Source organism: Anabrus simplex, chromosome 5 (assembly GCF_040414725.1).
Source record: "Anabrus simplex isolate iqAnaSimp1 chromosome 5, ASM4041472v1, whole genome shotgun sequence".
NCBI lineage: Eukaryota > Metazoa > Arthropoda > Insecta > Orthoptera > Tettigoniidae > Anabrus > Anabrus simplex.
In genome coordinates this window covers 73,200,958-73,218,571 of record NC_090269.1, presented here as the reverse complement: position 1 = coordinate 73,218,571, position 17,614 = coordinate 73,200,958, and the positions used below count along the sequence as shown (strand labels likewise).

At 40.9% G+C, this 17,614-nt stretch overlaps 1 protein-coding gene across 1 annotated transcript in view; it reads right to left on the bottom strand.

Annotated features, from left to right (window-relative positions):
* Positions 1-7,942, bottom strand: part of LOC136874360 (serine proteinase stubble) — a 341,753-nt gene extending 333,811 nt beyond the window's left edge. Inside the window, exons 1-2 of the mRNA XM_068227769.1 lie at positions 7,898-7,942; positions 1,672-1,704 (exon numbers count right to left, since the gene is read on the bottom strand). Coding sequence (XP_068083870.1) covers positions 1,672-1,704; positions 7,898-7,942 — 78 coding nt within the window. The remainder of the gene's footprint in view (positions 1-1,671; positions 1,705-7,897) is intronic.
* Positions 7,943-17,614: the final 9,672 nt, after the last annotated feature.

Sequence of the window (17,614 nt, the reverse complement as noted above, 5' to 3'; positions counted from 1 at the left end):
CAAAAAAGCACGTGGATTTGTTTATCTCGCGCTAGTGAGGTTAAGTTGGTAGCACTAAGGTTTAGGCCCGCCAAGATGGCAGCACTGCGGATGACAGCTGATGAATTTCCAGCTACTACGATAAAGAGGGCAGCACGGTGCTCTGTAGTTTAGAGATGGCGGATGACAGCTGTCAAAAAAGCACGTGGCTGTCAAAAAAACACGTGGATTTGTTTATCTTGCGCTAGTTAGGTTAAGTTGGTACTACTGAGGTTTAGGCCTGTCAAGATGGCAGTACTGAGGTTAGCGATGCGTTGTTGTCTGTCAAAAAGCACGTGGCTGTCAAAAAACACGTGGATTTGTTTACCAATTCAAATCTCGCGCTAGTTAGGTTAAGTTGGTACTACTGAGGTTTAGGCCCGTCAAGATGGCAGCAGTGAGGTTAGCGATGCGTTCTTGTCGATGATAGCTGTCAAAAAGCACGTGGCTTTGTTTACAAATTCAAATTTCCCGCGGGTGGTGGAAGAGACCCGTGGGAGGCCTCTGGCTGTGGTGGTGGTGGAGGAGGCCTCTGGGAGGCCTCTGGCTGTGGTGGTGGTGGAGGGGGCCCCTGGGAGGCCTCTGGCTGTGGTGGTGGTGGAGGAGGCCTCTGGGAGCCCGGTGGCGGTGGCGGCCGCCGAACTGTCCAATTATACTACTGGTGTCCCAGTTTTACATTTGTACATTGCTATAAATTGAACCGTAAATTGTGCATTAATCATTGACGGCTCATTTTTCGTCTGTTAGACGAACAAAAGGAACCTTGTATCGCACTTCTGTAGCGCCGCGTTACTGGGATAGCAGCTTACAAATTCTGGTTTTTCATTGAACCCTCTACCGTTGATATCCTGGAATGTCCTACCCGGAACTCTCAGTCGTCACACGTCTGTGTTATCGCAGCAAACAATCGTTACCACTTATTGAGGACATTCAAATGTGTCTGCAATCATCGCATGGAGAAGCAGCTGCCGCAGATAGACATAAGTTGAACAAACTAATTCGTTCAAACCCTGGTTTTGAATTCGTCAAGCTTATAAAAGACGTATTGTGGTGAAAATGCAAATGACGTACAATTTGACCTAACTTTGTCCAAATGTCTTCATTGAATTACTCATCTATCACTTCTCGTGACGTAAAAATATAATTTTCTGTGCTTAAGTAAGTTATGTGCTGAATGATAAACGGATGAACTTAAATCAGGACAATTTGGAGAAATTAGGGTAGTTTTTGTTCATGTTTCAAAAGGAACTGAATTTTGATAGTGCATATTTTCCAGTTTATTGTGCATGTTTTGCCATATGATAGTGCATGAATGCATGCATATTTTGAGATTTGATAGTGCATGGAAATCCGGGCTCTACTAATCACAATAACCACTACAACACAGAGGTGGACTGTGTGTAAATTACTAAACAATTTTCATTTTTTTTAATAGTGTGATTTTATAGAATGTGGTGATGTTCTTTCAAGAACAAAACGTCATTCTTTGTTTAACTGTGTTTTTTACAGGCATGTTGTAGTGTTGTAGGTGTTTTAATTCGTGTTCGACAAACTGAAAAGCATTGAAGTTACGTTAACTGAGTCGAAAGTGGAAAACAGGGCTTCATTTTTTAACAAAGCAAAAATAGAATGACCCTTCAGATAAATACTTACCGATACTGCTTGTCCATCTTCTGCTACTGAGACCTGTAAAGAGAAAAAATTAATAGTTATCTCTTACTGTACTCGCACATTTGACGATATTTTACTGCGTAGATGGGCAGTGAGAGAGTCCCGCTCCTTGAGCTAACGTCATGAGCGCGAGAAGACTCGAGAGCAGCTGACTTCTATTAGTTAGTGCTGTAAAGACTAGATGGCGATATGTGGAGTCAGGACGCAAGCAAAGCCACAGCAATGCACCTGGCTGAGGATATTATATTTGCGCAATACAATCGTACAGTTCGTTCGTTCGTCACTGATTATGCTGTACACAAGAACATCGTTTATCCGGCCCTCATTAATCCGGATCTCCGGTTTATCCGTATCGAAAATAATAAAAATTTACTTTTACTTGTACAATATTTTTTTTTACGACGTCGACTCTTCTTGAATGTCTTTTCCGCCAAAGATAGTTAAGGACAGGAATTGGAAGTACAGGAAGTCAGCCACGGTCTATGAAAGGTACCGTCCCGGCTTTCCCCTGGAATTGAGAATCGAAAACCGTGTAAAACCATTCCCAGGACGGTCGAGGTGGGATTCGAGCCCACGCTCTTCTAAATGCAACGCACTATTAATTCACTGGTGGTCAATTCGAAAATGAAACTGGCGCACCATGAGAAGAAACAATGACTCATGGAGAGGCAACAGTGCAGCTGGACAAACTGATGTCTATTTAGAATCCTTGACTGAAACCACACCGGCAGAACTGTTGTCAGTAACACGTCTTCGTGATCGTGCTGCGCGCAAACGCTATACGTACAAATGTAAAACAGAAAAAAAACACACATTATTTTAGTGCATAAAACAGAGTCGTAAATGTAAGAAAAATGTTCTTATATTTTCTTGTAAAATTGAAGAAAAGATATTACTGTACAAGTTGTGTTATTAGATTATATAATATATGCTGTATTTGTTCTTTTAGTTTTTCGGATTATCCGGATTTTCGATAATCCGGGACAGTTTCGGTCCACTTAATCCGGATAAACGATATTCTTGTGTATCCCTAAACAAGCTATTATCTTGGCCTGCAATATTTGTGTGAGTAATGGTAGTAGTCAAAAGAGTATTTTGTTATCACATGTCAAAATAATTAATTTTGTTTCCTACGCAAAACCTAATGAAACGAATACAATTAAACGTATTCACTTAGAACAAGGCGTTTGTGTACAAGGTAACTTATTTCGTTTCCTCACCATAATTAATACACTGAATAGAAAGAGACATTAGGCAAAAAAAATTGTTAAAATTATAAATAAATCTGTTTACATACGCACACCTGTAACTAGTAACGCCGGGCTGAGTGGCTCAGGTGGTTGAAGCGCTGGCTTTCTGACTCCAACTTGGCAGGTTCGATCCTGACTCAGTCCGGTGGTATTTGAAGGTGCTCAAATACGTCAACCTCGTGTCGGTAGATTTACCGGCACGTAAAAGAATTTCTGCTTCACAAAATTCCGGCACCTCGGCGTCACCGAAAACCGTCAAAAGTAGTAAGTGGGGCGTAAAAACAATAACATTGAACTAGTTATAACTAAGAGCCGTGCAAGCAGCTGCAAGGCTGTACCGTCTGTCTGAGCCCATACACTGCTCCTTTACCTGCCGGAGCAGGGACGCTGGTCATTGAGCCGAATTGTGCCCGCCTTTGGTTTACTGCAATGAAATGTGTAGCTGCTGTGTGGACAAAGGACAATGAGGTTATTATGCCAGTGTATTTAATGTGCGTACGCCTTATAATCCGAAAGCCGGTGTATACAGATGTAAATGTACTTTTATGTACGTTCTTTGTCCTTGTTCTGTTGGAGATAATAATAATAATAATAATCATATTAATAATAATAACGTATCGAGTCCGAAGTCTTCTTGGATACCTAACAGTTCTAGCTAGTCGATTTAATCTACCTGGAAAGGTTAATTACTTCGGACTGAGTAGGTGTAAATCATTTGCCTTGATAAAGAATATTGCAAAGTAATCGAAACGTGCTATGGTGTTCTGGATCCTTGTGATTCCTGTAATTTCAGGCAGGTTAATAAAAATGCAAACCGTGAAAGCTTCAGCTCTAATATATTCCACTCCTAAATAATTTGAGTTCTGACTGGGTGGAATCATTCTCTGCTACTCTGACGGTTAGACGTTTTTCACAGCTGGGACACAGCGTGCGTGTACTTTCACCGAAGCATTTTCTCTTTTGGTGGTTTCAGTAATTTTCTTTGTGATATTTTTCTCGGCTACCTGGGGTCGGCATTTGGTATGGTTTTTTACAATTTGTTTTACGTCGCACCGACACAGATAGGTCTTATGGCAACGATGGGATAGGAATGGCTTACGAGTGGGAAGGAAGCGGCCGTGGCCTTAATTAAGGTACAGCCCCAGCATTTGCCTGGTGTGAAAATGGGAAACAACGAAAAACCATCTTCAGGGCTACAGACAGTGGGGCTCGAACCCACTATCTCCCGGATGCTGTTATGGATTTAGGCCAGTTTTAAGGCCGTATACCTTTCCTGGCGACAATTCTATGCACGGGGGTGTGGGGAATGTGTTCTGTATTGTGTATTTCTTGTTTTTAGTGATATACTGTACTGTTGTATGTAAAGGAAAATGTGTATCAAGACAAACACAAGTGCATAGCCCTTGAGCTAAAGGAATTAACTATAGAGGAGAGTCGTATAATATGGAATACCATTTACTTCTGGCAGTATAACTTCTTACCAAAATCAGTTGTGAAATATAAATTAATATGGTTTGAAAATTCAAATAATTAGCCAAGATTCTCTATATTTTTAAATTGCAAATTGTTATTGTCTTCACGTCAAAATTATTTCTTTCAAAAAGTTGCACTTGGTGGGTAATACGGAATAGTCGGCTAATATGGAATAGTAGGGTAAATAATATGTAAATTAAAATACAGCTTCAATAAATTCTTTCAGTTATATTTAAGGAATGTTCCTACTGGTGGACGTACAGAAATTTTAAAAAATCGAAAGAATAAAATTGGTAATTAACTTAAATGATAATCTGTATACACTAATTATTCAGAGTTTTCTTTTTATAGCCACTTGTTCATTCAGTGACAAAAGTCACAGATGCAGAAACTGAGATCTATAGGTAATTAAATGTTATAATATACCAGGATTAATGAAATTAATTTTAATTAATTTTAAACGTCATTTTACTTTCAAACTAAAACAGTATTCCATATATCCCGACACACCATGTTTGAATTAAAGGATTCGTCATGCCATAAGCTTTGCACAACAAGGAAGTTACACTGGTGTAGCAATAAAAGCAACTCTTGTACAATATGTAACATTGGATTTCCCAGGACTAAGCTCAGTTTTGGTAATTAATACAAGCTTTAAAAGAATTACCTGCAAAAGCTTTTCAAATATGAAAAACAAATATTCTTGCTCCACGCACTAACCTCACTCACGAGCATGTCGAAACTGAATACAAAGCATCATGAGAACATTTACCGTAATTCGACGAGTTTCCACGTGAGAGCAGTACCTTACAGGCAAGATATTGTTGTATTCCATATTACCCGACTATTCCATATTACCCGATTCTCCTCTACGTAGTTAAAATCCTCGAACCGGCCCAGAATCGAACCCGAGGCTTGGTGAACCAAAGGTCAGTACGTAGACCGTTCAGTCAAGTGGCCGGGCTTAGTTCTAGTAATGATTTATATTAGCCTAATTCATAGGGATGGCAGACTAGGTGGTGATGGTGTTGGTGATTATTTTTTAAGGGGAAGTACGACTGGGCAATCACCCTCTACATATACACACTAATCAGAGAGAAGAAATGGAAGGGGTACTTCGAAAATGAAGGTATCGACCAAAGATAGACAAGGACCACGAGGGCGTGTAAGTGAAAGACTTCCTAGGCCTCGACACCTAACGCCGAGAACAAGAGTTAACGAAGGGAGGTCGGATAGGATAGATGAAAGTGAGGAGTCCGACACAAGTGAAAGCAATCCCAGGGTTCAACTAAGCGCCCCATGGTCCCCAACCCACGTTCCCAAGTTGAGAGCCTCTGGCGCCCCTTTAAGTCGCCTCTTCCGACAAGCAGGGCAAACCGTAGGTTTTTCCTATCACCTCCACCCACAGAGGGTGATGGTAGCGTGTACGATCCATAGGATCCATAGCCTTCCAGTGCTAGTGGAGGTCTCAATATACAACGAGACTCAAAGCAGAAATCAGCTTATTGTCATTGTACTTCTTCCTCCTCTTATTCTTCTTCTTATAATTATTATCACTTAAGAATCAGCCCTGTAGTGTCTTATGCAGAAGCTCCGGATGCGTTTCCCGATCAGTTGAGGGATTTTAATTGTGGACTAAGGGCTGGAGCGGGATTCACTCAGCCTCATGAGACTGACTAAGGAGTTGTCTAATACTAGAGGCAGCAGGCCCGGCCAAGAACGCCAAGCAATATGTTCAGGATGTCACTGCGCAGATCAGGTGGGTACTGATGAGAGACTTGGGATTAGCTTGAGATGATCTTGTGTGAGTTACCAACGATGAACCATTACAAGCGTTTTGACGGAGATATTTGAACTGTCTGTATTTTTATCCATAGCTACTCATTACATTTTAACCGGAGAGGTAACCTTGAAGGGAGAATAATTCTTATGGCGACTTTTTGCGAAAGGAAGGAATCGTCTGAACGTTTATGGCTAAAACTTAGGAAGGATGAAGTGAAACTGAAAATAAACCACCGTAAAAGTAGTTAGTGGGACGTAAAGCAAATATTATAATAATTATTAAAATAAAGCCCCATCACTGCAATTTCTTTGAGTAAGGATGGAAACTCCTGGGAAGGGTCTACACTGTGAGAGGCCGCATTGATTTCCATAGTTTAAATCTCAGACCTGTGCAAATTAATGCTCCGAGTTTAACCTTATAATATCCTAAATATGCTAAGAGAGAGAGAGAGAGAGAGAGAGGGAGAGAGAGAGAGAGAGAGAGAGAGAAACTCATTTCTGAGAGCATTGAAGGTTCTACATTCGTATCACTTGACTTTCATGATGTGGTTCGCTGTCTCATTAACTGATGTTAAGTGAATCCCATTCCAAATATCAGATTAGGATTATAATAATTTGATGAACCGGATATAGATCTCGGTTCCTACTCTATAGGTAGTAGACAGAGGCAGAGCTGCTGGGTATTACTGAACTGGTCCGACGGTCAAAACATTCCAAAGATATTTTCTTCCATAGCGAGAGGTCACGGTTGAACTAGTCCGATGGATAGTTGGCAGGTAGAGGAAGAAATTCTCGAATGGGTTACTAACATGAACCCTACCCCTCAACAACTGCCTCAGTTCACTAGACTCAGTGTCAGTTATCAGACAGTCTTTGTGCGGTGTAATACTAACAACAGTGGACAATGGTTTCCATGTTAAGTCACAGGGGCTTGAAGTTAGTCGTTTTTGAGGGATTTAGATACTCAAAAGTTAACAAGACACAATCGGGTCAAAAGTGCCTAAACACAAACCAACCCAAACTAAAGGCCACTACATTAATACATTATTCTACGAGGCTGAAAGGCCACTACATATATTTACTATTAATTGGAAAATGAAAACCTACAACATGTTTTCCAGGCATTGACCGGGTCAGGGACGGAATGAATGAACCGTATATAGGCTTTTAGTACGCTGGGGTCGCCACTCCCAAAGTGATTAATTAATGCCTGATAGTTGCTATGAAATGAGAATGGAGAGTGTTTCTGGGATGAAAAATGACAGGAAAAACCGGAGTGCCCGGAGAAAAACCTGTCCCGCCTCCGCTTTGTCCAGCACAAATCTCAGATGGAGTGATCGGGATTTGAACCACGGTATCCAGCGGTGAGAGGCCGACGCGTTGCCATCTGAGCCATGGAGGCTCTTACTATTAATTTTCCTGTGCCATTTTATTGAGGCAGATGGTACAATATATGAGCGGACGATAAGGCTTTTTCGATCCTTGGTTTTGTTATTTTTGCGTCGGACCGGTTCGACCCCACCGTCTGTTCTAACCGTCGGACCAGTTCGACCACACTAATTGATTGATCTCCAAATTCCTATAAACAATCGGACCAATTTTTCAAACACCCGAGCTCCTACCCCTATACGACGAGACTGGTATAGTATGTCCAATAAGTTTGTTCATGTAGCTATTTGAACTGCAGATAATTCACCACTTACCAGCAGCACAGCGGTTACTAGAGCACAACCCAGGAAGCGATACATGTGGCTTAGCTCAGTTGTCCGTGTAAAATGAGAAACTGATGACATTCAGCGAGAGATGTATCTATTTATACACTGTCCGCGATATTATCTAATATTTACTCTACACATGAGTATGACGTCAATAGGGGTATTATGTCTCATCACGGACATCCGGTATTATAAAAGTAGTCATTATATCTGGTGCAAAAAGTTACAATATAATTCATAATATAGTCTTTGGGAGTAGTGGAAAATGTGGAAAATAAAGGAAAGGAAGAAAGCAAGAAAGAAAAAAGAAGAAGAAAGAAAGAAAGAAAAAAAGAAAAACCTAAGACACCGTAAAGAAAATCATTTCAATTTACTGCACGTTAAATTCTATTGCTCAAATAAACTTCACTCTTGAAATAACTCGTCTTAGTTCTTACTGTACCGGGCGGTATACCTCTACGACGCAAGTTCAAATCTTGCGCCAATTGAAACTCCTCTACAGAAGAAGCTCTGAACTTTAAAAACGGAATCAACTCTACTGGTTATCAGAAGATGTCACTGTGTGTTTTTGATTTGCTTTTGTTTTTCATTGATCAAGAAGTGTGGACATTCTCTAACAGATGTCTCTACCAAAAAATATCATAACGCACTCTGGTGTAAGGGAATGAACCTTCTGGGAGAAATGTTGTATTCATAAGTTTTGTCTTTACTAAATTTTGCTCTGTGGTTTGTGGGTTGGCAATATTAATCCTTTCCTTCCGCCTGTTTTGAATTTGGCCAATCAGTAATTTCTGTAATTAATTTTCCTCCAATCCTAGCTTTCTTCTTCGAATTTCCATGTGTAACTCTTAGTCAACCAATAAAAATTGAGTGGGTGTGTCTACTCATTCCTGAAAGGTCTCGAATTTTCCACGAGGGTATAAAACTGCTGATTTTTTTGTCTCCGGGCCACTCTTATAACATCTTGCTCAGTGTGTGAATATGTAGCAGGGGGCGGGAAGCGCCTCGTTCTTCAGGCAGCAGTTCTTCAACAAGTTAATGGCCTTTTAACATCTGTATTTCTTGCTAGCTCAGCAGTTTAACTCTCACGGAGGGTTCGAAACCTTTAATATGTAACCCATGTCTTTAAAATGTAAATCCCTTTTCACTCTATGTAAAAACTACAATCTCTTTAACTGTAAAGCGGGGATAGAGAGTGCTTTACCCTCTCGAGCTCCTCTTCATTTTGAATTTGAGGTGACTACGTTTTCATAACCGTTTTTCTCTTCCTTCTTAATGTGTTAAATTTATCTTGTATACTAGTCACATCCGTAGATTGGGATTAGCCACTGTGTGATCGGCCTAGCGCCACTTAGGATTTAAAATGTGTATTTAGGAGTGCAAGTTCACGCCTCCAGTCCTCTCTGTACTTTGGGCCAGTAACTTAACCTGTTGTTTTTTTTTCTTTTCCTTCATGCGAAGGCCCTGTAGGTTGGGTACATGATACTCCTGTTTCTTTGTAAGTGTGCCTTAAGGGCAGTTAGAAGTAAAGTTTGTTGTGGCCCTTGATAGGCTTGTAAAATTGAGAGCAGGTCAGCTCTTTCTGGTATGTTGGAAGGTATCAAATTATTATAATTAATGAACCACCTTTCCAATACACAAAATCCTTATATTTAGGATGAAACTATTTAATCACAAATTGGACATGTTCCACTCAACTTTGTGAGCATCATCAGCAATAGTTAACATAAATTATTGGTGGGTCAGGGCCCTGATCCTGGTGTATATCACAAAAGAATGTCTAATATACATTGATAAAAATATATAAATTTAACACTTTAAAAATAATCAATAAGATTATTTATGTCTATTAAAACAATTTTTTTTTTAATCATTCAGATTGTTTAAAATGTAAAACGGAATGGATGGCTTAAATGTTAAAAATAGTATATGGTAATTAGATGTTCTTAAAAATCGTTGTCCAACATATCTACGCTCGATTATATTAAGACTGTTTATGATAAAATCAGTTTTTCAATTCAGGGTGAGTTCTTATTATAGACTATGTTGCTGTATTTTTAAGAATAAACATGATGAGAAACGCTAAAATCGCACATGATGGTTGAAAAACGAGTTCACTGGTGATAAAATGTCGTCTAGATCGGCGTAATTTAGCCTTTATGGGACTCCTTGCGTTGTAATTTCTGCCATTATTTTATGCAGTAATATGTTGAAATTGTTCTTCTAACGAAAAAAATGCTGATCTATTATATCACTGGTGATAAAATGTCGTCTAGATCGGCGTAATTTAGCCTTTATGGGACTCATTGCGTTGTAATTTCTGCCATTATTTTATGCAGTAATATGTTGAAATTGTTCTTCTAACGGAAAAAAATGCTGATCTATTATATGAAATTGATCGAATGTATCCTGAAAAAGAAAAAGCGGGGGGAAATATGAGTGTCGTCTATTGGAAAATTTAAAGTGCTACTACTCTCTTGTCCCATAATATTGGGAGCGGACTTCATGTCTCACACTGGTCTAGTGCTCGACCTTCAGAGCAAGTCGTGCACTTTCAAATGTGCTAGTAATTCCAAAATCCCTTTATTAAAATGTAGTTTTGTGCCATGTTCATGTGTTTCGCCTACCCAGGATGAGATGTTGTTAGACCTTAGACATCTACCTGAGGAGCAGGCTGATAGTATTCTTAAGTTGTGTCAGTCGTTTCCAGAAGTTTTTTCTGATACTCTTTGTGTTACTGACCTTATCGAATACAAGATTGAGGTTACGGATTCGATTTCAGTCCGTTTTCTACCTTATAGGCTATCTCCACCTAAAATGAAGGCTTTGAAGGAAATCATAAATCAGATGTTGAAAGATGGTATAATTTGGCCCTCTAAGTCGGCGTATTCATCGCCTATTTTCCATGTTCCGAAAACCAAAGGTGGCTTTAGGCCTGTGATTGATTATAGGGCTCTCAATCGGAAGGTGGTGATACAATCTGTGCCCCTTCCAGACCTTCACTCTTGTTTTTCATGGTTTCGAAAGACTAAATTCTTCACCATCTTAGACCTCAATCAGGCTTATAACCAGATCCCTCTGGCGGAAGAATCTAAACATCTTACAGCGTTTGCCACTGACTGGAACTTGTATGAATACAACCGCGTGCCTTTCGGGCTCCCCAAGGGAGCAGATGTGCTTACGAGACTGCTAGATTGGGTCTTCTCCGACATCAAATTTGAGTATTTATACCACTATCTTGATGATGTCGTATTTTCTGAGACTTTTGAAGAACATCTAGATCATCTGAAAGAGGTCCTGAGTCGCCGTCGTAAGGCAGGGTTAACGGTGAAGTTGTCCAAGGTTGCCTTCGCTAAACCTTCCATGTCATTTCTAGGGCACATTGTGTCGCCCGATGGTGTGGCTGTAGATCATTCTAGAACACAAGTCATCCGTGAATTCAAGCCTCCTAAGGACATCAAAGGTATTGCCAGGTTCATAGGCATGGTGAACTTCTTCAGTAAATTTATTCCAAATTTCGCTAATAGAGCGGCGCCCTTGAACTCACTCCGCACGAAAGGTGTCAAATTTGAGTGGGGGCCTTCTCAACAAGCCGCTTTCGAAGACCTCAAATTAGCCCTTTGTAATGTCCCTGTCCTCGCTATGCCCGATTTCTCTAAGAAATTCATCGGCCAAACCGACGCGTCGTCATCGGCGGTAGCTGCAGTCCTTCTTAAAGAGACAGAACTAGGGAGGCGACCCATAACCTATGCCTCTAGGACATTATCGGCCTAAGAATCCAAGTATTCCATCTATAAACTTGAAGGTTTAGCAGTCTTGTTTGCTCTAGAAAAGTTCCGCCTCTATCTGGAACATGTCAAGTTCGACTTGGAGACAGATAACCAAGCCTTAAGCTGGGTCTTAGCTAGGCCGCGTCGTACGGGTCGTATAGCCCGCTGGGCCATCAGAATTTCTGCCTTCCAGTTTGACGTTAGGCATATTAGAGATACTGAAAATGTTGTGGCGGACGGACTAAGCCGTATATTTTCTAATGATGTAGAGACCCCTGAACAGGTTGATAGTTCTTCACCTCCCGAGTCCATATTACCTGAGGTTAATGCCATTCTAACGGATGCTCCCATATTCTTTAGGGATATTGAAAAATATCAACGTGAAGATCCAACGCTGGCCCCAATCATGGAAACCCTTTCTTCTGGGGAACATGTCGTCCCTTATATATTGAGGAATGGTGTTTTATGTTGCCCGTCGGGGCATGATAAGAAGATGAAAGTTGTGGTTCCAGCTGTTCTCGTGCCCATGATCTTCAAGTACTATCATGAGACCCCATTAGGGGGGCATTTAGGTATCTTCAAAACTAGAGAAAAGATCCGAGAAATGTTCATTTGGAAGGGTATGGACGGCGAAATCCGTGAATTGGTAAAGGTTTGTAAATCTTGTTGGCTTAGTAAACCCACCATGTCCACTAAGCAAGGGCTCTTGTCTTCTCATCAAGCGTCGCTCCCCATGGAACGTCTTTATATCGACTACGTAGGACCCTCCCCCTAATCTAAGGGGAACGCCAATAGATTCATTCTTGTGTGTGTAGATGGTTTTACAAGATTTTCTTGGTTATTTCCGACTAAGCTGGCTACCTCTCAGCCCACCATTTCTTGTTTAAATTCTATCTTTTCTTCTTTTGGTCCGTGTCAATATATTGTGTCTGATAATGCTAAAGCCTTTACCTCTAATCTCTTTCGTAAATTCTGTTTTGATCTATCTCACATGTAACAACTTCTGCATACTATCCTCAACCATCTCTGGCTGAACGGGTCAATCGTAATCTGAGGTCGGCTCTGATTGCCTATCATCACGACGACCACTCCAGGTGGGATACATCCCTGCATTGGTTAGCCTTCGCTTTGAACTCGGCGGTTCACGAATCTCATAAATTCACTCCAGCTTCTTTGATGTTTAAGTTTGTTCCCAACACGCCGCTCTCTAACCTTTGGTCTCTTAGTGATGTTCTACCTGAGACAAAAGATCCAGATAATATTAAAGATCTTTGGAAGAAGGCTAAGGCCAATCTTAAAGTGTCTCATGAAAAGGTTAGGGAAAGATATGATCGTGGACGGAGGCCCTCCAATTTAAAGATAGGAGACCAAGTTATGATCAAGAACTTTGTTCCCGCGGGCAAGCCTGCCCCCAGATTTCATGGGCCATGCATTATTTTAGATTTTCTTACGCCGGTCACATTGTTAGTGAGCAATCCATCCACCGAGAGAATCTTTAGGGTTCACCTGTGTAAATTACTTGCTCGTTGGATCTTTAACGTCTTGTAAGAACCCCAAAGGTTATATTTTTTGGGGTGGGTTTTTTATTTTTAAGGCCTTCTGCTCTGTGTTTGTTCATTTACCTTGTACAACCTTCCCCATAGTTACTCTGCTGTCCTGTTAATATGGCCATTACCACGCTCCCGTCTCCTGCTAAACCACACCAGTGGCAATAACAATAAAATAAAAAGTTTCCACGCCGCTGGCCCCTCAGCCTCACCTCCAAGACAGTACCCTAAAACATTAAGGTCCCACACAAATTCTGCCGCCGAGATCTTACTGTTTCAGTGCCGTGAGGCGCCGTACCGCCACTGAGGTGGGGTACGGGCCCACTCCACTCCAGTGAGGTCAACCAGTGTACGGCGAGCCGGAGCCCTCTTTCCGGCCAAGGCTGATGTGCGGCGCACCACCCGCAAGCTACTCGAGGACTGTAAACAAACTTCGCATCTGCGGCGTGCTTCACCACGACTACCCCTCTCATAGTAGCGGGAGAAAGGTATCTGAGGGTACTTGAGGGGTCCGGGCGACCTCGACTGAACTTTGGCAGCGGCGACAGGTCTTGCCGTCAAAATTAATCGACAGCTAATGTACTTCTTCAGCTACATGGACACTCTATTTCTGTAATTAATACATTTATGCTTCAAATCAACCTTTGGTGGACTTAGAAAATATTACTTCCATGAATTAATGTTTGTTTCGCAATTCTACTACTACAAAGAAATTCTAAAACTGGACTTAAACTAGTTCCACCCGTCTATATCAAAGAACTTAAGTGACCTCCGACTACTGAAAAGTTGTATTTTCTGTTCTAAATACTTCTTCAACCAATTAGCAACAAACTTGGATCTTGTTTTGGGAAATTTTTTTCTTCTGTGTCTCTCCTTGGAAGGACTTTGGGGAGGCGGGGGGGAGGTCTGTACCGGGCGGTACACCGCTACGACGCAAGTTCAAATCTTGCGCCAATTGAAACTCCTCTACAGGAGAAGCTCTGAACTTTAAAAACGGAATCAACTCTACTGGTTATCAGAAGATGTCACTGTGTGTTTTTGATTTGCTTTTGTTTTTCATTGATTAAGAAGTGTGGACATTCTCTAACAGATGTCTCTACCAAAAACTATGATAACGCACTCTGGTGTAAGGGAATGAACCTTCTGGGAGAAATGTTGTATTCATAAGTTTTGTCTTTACTAAATTTTGCTCTGTGGTTTGTGGGTTGGCAATATTAATCCTTTCCTTCCGCCTGTTTTGAATTTAGCCAATCAGTAATTTCTGTAATTAATTTTCCTCCAATCCTAGCTTTCTTCTTCGAATTTCCATGTGTAACTCTTAGTCAACCAATAAAAATTGAGTGGGTGTGTCTACTCATTCCTGAAAGGTCTCGAATTTTCCACGAGGGTATAAAACTGCTGATTTTTTTGGTCTCCGGGCCACTCTTATAACATCTTGCTCAGTGTGTGAATATGTATCAGGGGGCGGGAAGCGCCTCGTTCTTCAGGCAGCAGTTCTTCAACAAGGTAATGGCCTTTTAACATCTGTATTTCTTGCTAGCTCAGCAGTTTAAGTCTCGCGGAGTGTTCGAAACCTTTAATATGTAACCCATGTCTTTAAAATGTAAATCCCTTTTCACTCTATGTAAAAACTACAATCTCTTTAACTGTAAAGCGGGGATAGAGAGTGCTTTAATCTCTCGAGCTCCTCTTAATTTTGAATTCGAGGTGACTATGTTTTCATAACCGTTTTTCTCTTCCTTCTTAATGTGTTAAATTTATCTTGTATACTAGTCACATCCGTAGATTGGGATTAGCCCCTGTGTGATCGGCCTAGCGCCACTTAGGTTTTAAAATTTGTATTTAGGAGTGCAAGTTCACGCCTCCAGTCCTCTCTGTACTTTGGGCCAGTAACTTAACCTGTTGTTTTTTCCTTTTCTTCATGCGAAGGCCCTGTAGGTTGGGTACTAGATACCCCCGTTTCACTGTAATTGTGCCTTTAGGGCAGTTAGAAGTAAAGTTTGTTGTGGCCTTTGATAGGCTTGTAAAATTGAGAGCAGGTCAGCTCTTTCTGGTATGTTGGAAGGTGCCCCTAGGAGGCTTGACATTACTAAGCGGGAGCAAGAGCTCCATGTAATTAAGGGTTTTCTGCCCCTTTGTACCCGAAACTCAGTCTTTCCTTGAAAAAGTACTCTGGTACCTGATTTTGTTATTTCCCCTATTGGAAACTGGTTAAATGTTTATCTAATCTTGGACTTCTTGATTGTGTACCTGATTTAACTTGTTGTTATTTGTTGTATGCTCAAAATTCTATGTCACCATTGTTTAGTTTTGAAAATATAACCTTTATTGAAATTTTAATTCATCTTTCGGATTTGTAGTTAGACCCATTCTAGCCCGCACCTTCTTTCACCTCTGCTGTTCCACAGATCCCTCGGAACACTTACAAACTGAATATGTATTCAAATCGATACTACTACTGCTACTACTACTACTACTACTGCTACTACTACTACTACTACTACTACTACTACTACTACTGATAATAATAATAATAATATAATACTGACTACCCACTGCAGAATCTTGAAAGAGGAAAGATTAAAATACCTTGCTGAATGGGCTGAATCCTACAATTCTGAGAAGTTCGCCGTCTTAAACACCTGTCAACAAGTTTGAAACAGCCTTCCGACTCACTCAAAAGATATATAAGGAAAGATCTGTCTCCCGAAATGCAACAATGAAGACATTATCAAACTGTAATTAGACCTGAAGCATTCACAGATAAATGTAATTCAACTCCGAGCACAGCTCAAACACCAACTTAGACAGGTTCCTCAAGAAAAAGTCCCATCTTGACGGAAGCATGTCCATTCTGATGCATGGAGAAAGGATGATAACCTAATGGGCCCGCAAGAAGACAAACAGTTGGGACGTCGCGGTCCTTAGTGCCACTAACGATGATGAATTGAAGAAGGAGAAGAATAGTAAAAAAGTATGTTCTCAGCTGCTGAAGGGCAAGTCTTTTAAGTTGATGCCAACCAGGTAACTTGCTTATCAATTTCGGCGTCCGATTTTATCCGAGTGAACACCTCACCTGTTCATTAGGGTTGATATTCGTTCCGACATGGGGTGCTACAGATTTTTCTCTCTCTTCAAAAACGCTCCAATCTCGGGCAGGGTCGAACTCACATTCTTGGATACAGGAAACGAGCCTGCTACTTCTCGACTATTTTATTTTACTACATATGCTATTATTCCACTAACAAAACGTCCCACCGATAGCAGTCCGATTATATACGATTTCAGTGTCTCACGAATTTGCAGTTGCTGTGCTTGTATTATATAAGGTAAGGGTTATTCTGCCCGAAGGCAGGTCCGAACCTCCGCAGAGGTGTTCCTGAGCCGGAGTTTACGTACGGTAGGGTGGCCAGTTCCTTTCCGCTCCTCCATTCCCTTACCCCCCACCAACAGCGCGTGGCAACTCATCCAACTCCTGACCACGCCCAATGTTGCTTAACTTCGGAGATCTCACGGGATCCGGTGTTTCAACACGGCTACGGCCGTTGGCTCTATTATATAAATCCTTTCCTAATTCTTACATGCATGCATATATCTTCATTATAGGCTATTATGCTTTTCAGCGTTCAGTCTGAAAGCCTCTTTGAATTTACTAATCGCCGGCGACAGCTGCTTATCCAAAGTATGGTTATGCCAATATTCGACTACTGTGACGTAGTATACTGTAACCTGAACGCCTCACTTTCCATCAAGCTCCTAAAGGCACATAATGCATCTGTTCGATTTATTTGAGATATACCAAGGTTTAACCATATTTCTCCCGCTTTTGATAGACTTTCATGGCTAAGCTTAAGAGAGCAACGAAATTTACACACTGTTTCCCTGTTACATCGTATACTGAACCTTAACACTCCTGAACACCTTGCCACACAATTCCATTACCTAGCATCACCTACTAGTATTCCTACCAGATCATCACCCACCTCAGTACTAATCATTCCCATTCACCGCTCAACTGACTACAGTAGATCATTTGTAATCGCCGCCAGCCGAATTTGGAATTCTCTACCTGCTGAAAATAGGAGCGTGTCAAAACACCTCCGCTTTAAGAAACTTTGTCAAACGTGGTTAATAAATAATAATAATAATAATAATAATAATAATAATAATAATAATAATAATAATAATAATAATAATAATAGTGTATTTATAACTAGTTCTGTGGCCCCGTTTAGTTCCATAACTCTTAACTAATCGTCAGAAACTACTGTAAGTCTAACCATCGTGGTCTTTTTCTTTTTTTTTTTTTTGCTAGTTGCCTTACGTCGCACCGACACAGATAGGTCTTATGGCGACGATGGAACGGGAAAGGGCTAGGAATGGAAAGG